We start from the raw sequence: 6000 nt of genomic DNA, 5'->3' as shown, positions 1-6000 counted from the left end.
AGACCTGACCGCAGCTGAGCCGCGCGGCTGTGCCGTCCGCGCTCTGGTGGTTGCCTAGCAGGGCGCGCATCCTGCCTCGCAGCGTGTGCTCCGGGGGGTGCAGAGGGAGCAGTCCCCCTCCTCCTCCTCCTTCCCGACCCCCGGCTTTGCTGGCCTCCCCCACCAGCTGGCCCGTCTACTACCGCGCCCGGTAAGGTCTCTCTGCCTTCTTGCGTCAAGCATGTCAGGCTCTGGGCGGAAAGACTTCGATGTGAAGCACATCCTGCGACTCCGCTGGAAACTCTTCAGCCACCCGTCGCCGGCCCCCGGTGGCCCGGCGGGGGGCGGTTGCCTGCAACAGGACGGCAGCGGCAGCTTCGAGCACTGGGGACCCAGCCAGAGCCGCCTGCTCAAAAGCCAAGAGAAGGGCAGCGTGAGCACTTTCTGGAAGAAGCCTTCCTCTTCCTCCTCCTCTTCGTCGTCCTCCCCGTCCTCTTCCTCCTCTTCTTTTAACCCACTGAATGGCACCTTGCTGCCAGTGGCCACAAGGCTGCAGCAAGGGGCGCCCGGGCAGGGCACCCAGCAGCCAGCCAGGACTCTCTTCTACGTGGAGTCTCTAGAGGAGGAGGAGGTGCCAGGCATGGACTTTCCTGGACCACAGGATAAAGGTCTGGTCCTGCAAGAGCTCAAAGTGGAGCCGGCCAACTCAAGCCAGGCAACAGGTGAAGGATGTGGACACAGGTACAGTCAGTCCCCATGGGGCATCTAGCATCTCCCAATTTCCACTACCCCCCACCCCCCCACCCCCGCCCCGCGGTGTGCTTTGGTAGTTATTAAGCCTAAAAGGTTTCAGGTTGAAAATTCTGATTGAGAGAGGACAGCTTGGTTTTTATTACCCAAGATATGATCTCACTAGAAGTTTGCTAATTAATTTTTACTGGTTTATTCATATGTTTTTTTTTTTCCTTTTTGCAAGTTTTCAGAGTTATAATCACAAATTGAATATATATGCATTTGGGTAAATCTCTAAGTGGAGAGGTTCTCATATGTCTGAGATGATGGTATTCTTTGGTCATCTTTTGTCATTATATCACATCGGTCTTCCAGTTATCTGATGCAAGGTGAAACTTGCTTTCAGCACCATCCAGAAGGATCTCCTGTATGGGCCTAGAAACTGACTTAGGGTATTATTCAAAATCCCTGTGTTTTGAATCTATATTCCAGGACTAATGAACTGGGCAAATGAGGTCACTGGACAGCAATATTTTCTCTCTCTTTTTCTTCCCTGATATACAGTGTCATTATTTTCTATCCTAACTTCCCTTTTTTTATTCTATTTTATGTTCACTTTTGCCTTGTTTGAAGTCTTAGAATTAAACTGTTGCTGAGCCCCTTTGCATTCAGCTCTCCTGATTTGTTGGCTAAGTATGGGATTGTAGATCTTTAGGAACCAGGTGAACATTTGTGTTTTGTGTATTTCTACTGTTACATTCTTTGAGTAAAGTTCTACTTTCAAGCCTTACAGAAAACCTTCAGACACATAAAACTTCTGAGTTTTACATTTTTAGAGAATTGACTCATTATTCTGCACTAGATCATTACTACTTTTGGCAGATAGTGAGGATATGAAAAGATTTGCATTTAAATTCGTATGATATCAGAATACATTACTGAAGAAACATAGGAACAAGAGGAAAATGATAATGAATATGTTAATAGAATTCAGTTACCTCTCAATAACAAATTAGAAGTAGAAACAACTTTTTAAACTTCTGGTTTGTTGAATCAGCTTCTTATAAAGTTCATTAAGTCACAAAAGGAATGCATAGAGCAAAATAATACTATAGGTGCTCTTTAATTATGTTGACAAATGTGAAGTGAATGACATAAAAATCATCCTTAAAATATTCATTTATGTGGATTATATGGATATGAATTTGAATTTCAGGAGTCTTGAACATAATCTAATATATGAAGACATTTCATATAAAGTAATACTATTAAAGAAGGAGAAGTTTAATTTAAAATTTTCAAGTATGATGAAGTTTTTTTCCCATGTACAGCAGACCTAAGTAAAAGTTTATCTATTATTTGATTAAGTAAGGTATTTTACCAAAATGGTTATAACTTTAGGTCCATTAATACCATAAAGTAATTTTATTTATGTATTTATTACATATTATACTTTTAGACTTTATTTCAATGATATGTTGACCTTTACCTCCTTTAATGTAGAAAATATAAAACCTCTTTTTTCCAGTTTTCAGAAATCATAAGCACTTAGCAATTCAGCTTATATATTTAAAAGAAACAAGTTTAAGTTAAATATTTATTAATTAGTATATTAAAACTAAAATTTTTGTGACTCAAACAGTTCATAAAAATCTTTTAAATTATGTGAAGTCTTCAAATCAGCTTAAAATATGTGATATGAAATATTAATGTTTGATAATTTTTAAAAATTTGTTTTATAGCAAATATATTTAAGTAAATGAGGCATATTTGTCATGAGTAATTTCTGAAGATTTTCATATGAGTTGAAGAATTTGAAAATACTAATGGAATATTGCTTTACTAAATTACAATAAATAAACAAGTAAAACTAATAACTAATAATAGCTTGATTAGGAGCAAAACACCCATCAAATGTAACTTCTGATCTCTCACTTTTGAATATACACCAGTGATTTAATTTACAAAGAGTCATAAGTGAAAAGAATTCTGAAAATAAGAAAGTACCACCAAAACCGTCTTTGCAATTGGAATGAGGGTGTCCTATGAGTTCTTACATGTATAAAATACTGAAAACCAGGTCTCATTTAATTTTGAAATTCCTATTAAGACTTAAATCGTTTAGATAAATTTAAAGTTCTCAATGGACAAATCAGCACTGATAATGTGGATTTCATGAGTTCCTAAGCCTTCAGAGCATTGGTTCTATGCTCATGATAGATGAAAACCATGCTACTTGACTTGATAGTCACTATATATAGATATTACATATATATTATGATTACATATGTATAAATTTTAATATGTGGTAAGAATAGGGTTCACCTTTCAGAAGAGACAGCATTTCCAAAGTTAAGTACTGAATGAAAAATATCATGTATAATAGTCAGTAGTGTGGATTTACTTTTGTCTATCACATCCCATGCAGGGAATCTACATAGTGTGTATAATGGTCAATGTGTGCATAAATTATATAAACCCTGAATGATAATTTTAATTACATGGATCATTATTATATCACCATACCGTGATGTCACATTTGATATTTAGTATTTTGTTTTATCAGTTCTGACTTATGTGCAAAATTAATCTTCTTGTCTAAAATAAGAGTTGGCCCCTTTCTTTTCTCTTCATTTTCTGATCTTCTTTTTATTCTTCTGGTCCCATGCTAGTTAGGAACATTGTTTTAGACAAGTATAAGTAGCTTGGTTGATTTTACTTGTTGTTCAAAGCTGCTGGAGGATGCTCAAGGGAAAATAACCCATAATCTTAGAAATTCTGGAAAGGTCAAACTCTAACGGAGTTTAAGCATAAAGATAGCAAGAAGACACTGGTAAACTAATTGATTGCCTAAACCCAGTCTTTATCTTATCCCACCCTACTAGGCATACATAAACAGATCTCAGTATTCTAGTACCTTGTCCATTATACTGTTAAGAATTCTAACGTATAGTAATAGGCTCCTGACCTATGTTATTAAGTCATTTATTTTCTCTACTTAGTTCTGAACTTTTGTTGGAAAGTGTGTAATTTCCTAGCTATTCAGATTATCATGCATTTGTGGTGTGGATATTTTTATCCAATATTCTATAGGTAATGAACTAAGAACCAGAGAGAAATATTTATATATTCTTGCAGTTTGTAGTAAGGTGGGTGGAAGAGGAGATGCCATGTTCAACTGTTCATTTTTTGGTTAGTTTTCTTAGTTTTCATACAATGCAGTCATCAAATTCCATGGTTTCAGTTGCTGTCCATAAACTGTATTTCTAAATTTGCATCTCAAAATCTGGACTGCCCTTCCTGCCCTCCCCTCAAACTCTGGTCTTAAACACCCACCTCTCTGCTTGACACAATATATTGTGTGGATATTGCAGACACAATATAAATACAACATGTACAAAACTGAGCTCATAATCTCCCCTTCTCTCATGCTCAGTTTCCTTCTTTATCTCAGAGAATAGCTCTCCATGCATTAGATTGTGCAAGCCAAAAATCCAGGATCATATTTGTCAACATCCTTTTCCCCATCCTTTTCAATATTCCATCAAGCCCTGATACTATCATTTAAAAAATTTCCCTCCTCAGGTTGCATGTTTGGCCCAGTGGGTTAAGCACCTGACGCATGATTTCGGCTCAGGTCATGATCTCAGGATCCTGGGATTGAGCCCCGTGTTGGCTCCAGGATCAGCAGGGAGTCTGCGAGGATTTTCTCTCTCTCCCTCTCCGTCCGTCCCTCCCCCACTCTGTCTGTCTCTTAAATAAATAAAATAAATCTTAAAAAATAAATTTCCCTCCTCTCTCTGTCCACTATCCCTCCATCTCTCCATTGTCTGTACACAATTCTAAGATATGTCCCCTTTCAACTCAACTTCTATCACTGCTATCTGCATCATTTTCCCTCATTAATTTTGCCACCTCTAATCCATTCTCCATAGTGGAGTGAATTAAAATTATAAAATAAAAATCTGAAATACTTTACTACATCCCTGGCTCTCCTTTTCTTCTTTTTTTCCTAAAAAAAAAAAAAAAATAAAAGGCATTTCCACCCCTGTCTGACCACAATCCATATTGTGCACAGGTAGGTCCTGGTTGATTTGTCCTTTGTCTATTATCTAGGTCTTTCACTCACCAACCTCCCCAACACCCTGTCTTCCAGACTCAGTGTCCTCCCTTAACATTTTCCTCTACCTTTGGGCCTCACAAACCTATTTTGTACTCTTGTATAGTCTCCTTCCCTCAACCCACCCTTTTCTGAGTTCATTCTTATTTATCATTGAGATGTCTTGAGTAAGAGCTTTGTACCTTTCTCAAAGAGGCATTCATTGATCCTCTAGGCAAATTAATTTAAATTTTTTTAATTTATTACATTTGCTCATTTTAAGTTCTTAGAGTAACTCTCTACTTTTTCTTCAATTTCTCCTTGTAACCTGTAACCGTGTATTAATATCTATGTTGTTTTTATTGTTTGTCTCTAACAAAAATTGCCCAGGGGACAGGGTATATCTATTTTCCTCATCATTTTGTCCCTATAACAGAGCAAGTAGTTACTCAATAAATACTGTTAAGTAAGTAAATATTTTCAAAATCATAATGAGTGACATTGAGTAAGAACTTCCTATTTGCCAGATAGAATGTTGAATATTTATATTGTACAACTTAGTATTCAGAACAGTCCTTTGATTCTGGCACAATTATGTATCCCTTAAGTATAATGATTGCATAGATGAGAAGACTGAGATATAGACAGGTAATTAATTTGCCCAGAATCACCGGCTTCTTTTTTTTCTTTAAGATTTTATTTATTTATTTGACAGACAGAGATCACAAGTAGGCAGAGAGGCAGGCAGAGAGAGAGAGGAGGAAGCAGGCTCCCACTGAGCAGAGAGCCTGATGCAGGGCTAGATCCCAGGACCGTGGGACCATGACCTGAGCCAAAGGTAGAGGCTTTAACCCACTGAGCCACCCAGATGCCCCCAGAATCACAGGCTTCTAAGCACCAGCTGCACTTTTAATCCTTGCTGTTGAAATCCAGACATCATGTTCGAGGCCACTTTGCCAATTCTCCTTTCCCTCTGCTTAAACAAACAAACAGAGAAGAAGAAAAGAGGCTATAGCTAAGGTTATGCTGAAGCAGTTTTCTTATTCCCTTTGTTGTAATGAGGTTGTGTTTGCATCTTTAAATAGACTTCTTAAAATAATAGTGATGGACAAAGTCTGATAAGACTGAAAGTGGACTTCTTAGCCTGTTAGAAGACACTCAATTTTTTCCTGAAGTATGGATCATTCCAT

The 6000-nt window shown here is 37.8% G+C and overlaps 1 protein-coding gene across 1 annotated transcript in view; it reads left to right on the top strand.

Moving 5' to 3' along the window:
• The first annotated feature begins 212 nt into the window (after positions 1–212).
• KLHL1 (kelch like family member 1) overlaps positions 213–6000 on the top strand; it is a 393822-nt gene continuing 388034 nt past the window's right edge. The window contains exon 1 of the mRNA XM_045978113.1: positions 213–720. Coding sequence (XP_045834069.1) covers positions 221–720 — 500 coding nt within the window. The 5' untranslated portion in view covers positions 213–220. The remainder of the gene's footprint in view (positions 721–6000) is intronic.

The sequence above is a fragment of the Meles meles genome, chromosome 14 (genome assembly GCF_922984935.1).
Source record: "Meles meles chromosome 14, mMelMel3.1 paternal haplotype, whole genome shotgun sequence".
Classification (NCBI taxonomy): domain Eukaryota; kingdom Metazoa; phylum Chordata; class Mammalia; order Carnivora; family Mustelidae; genus Meles; species Meles meles.
Note: the sequence above shows the minus strand (reverse complement) of the source record. Positions and strands in the feature narration are given on the sequence as shown.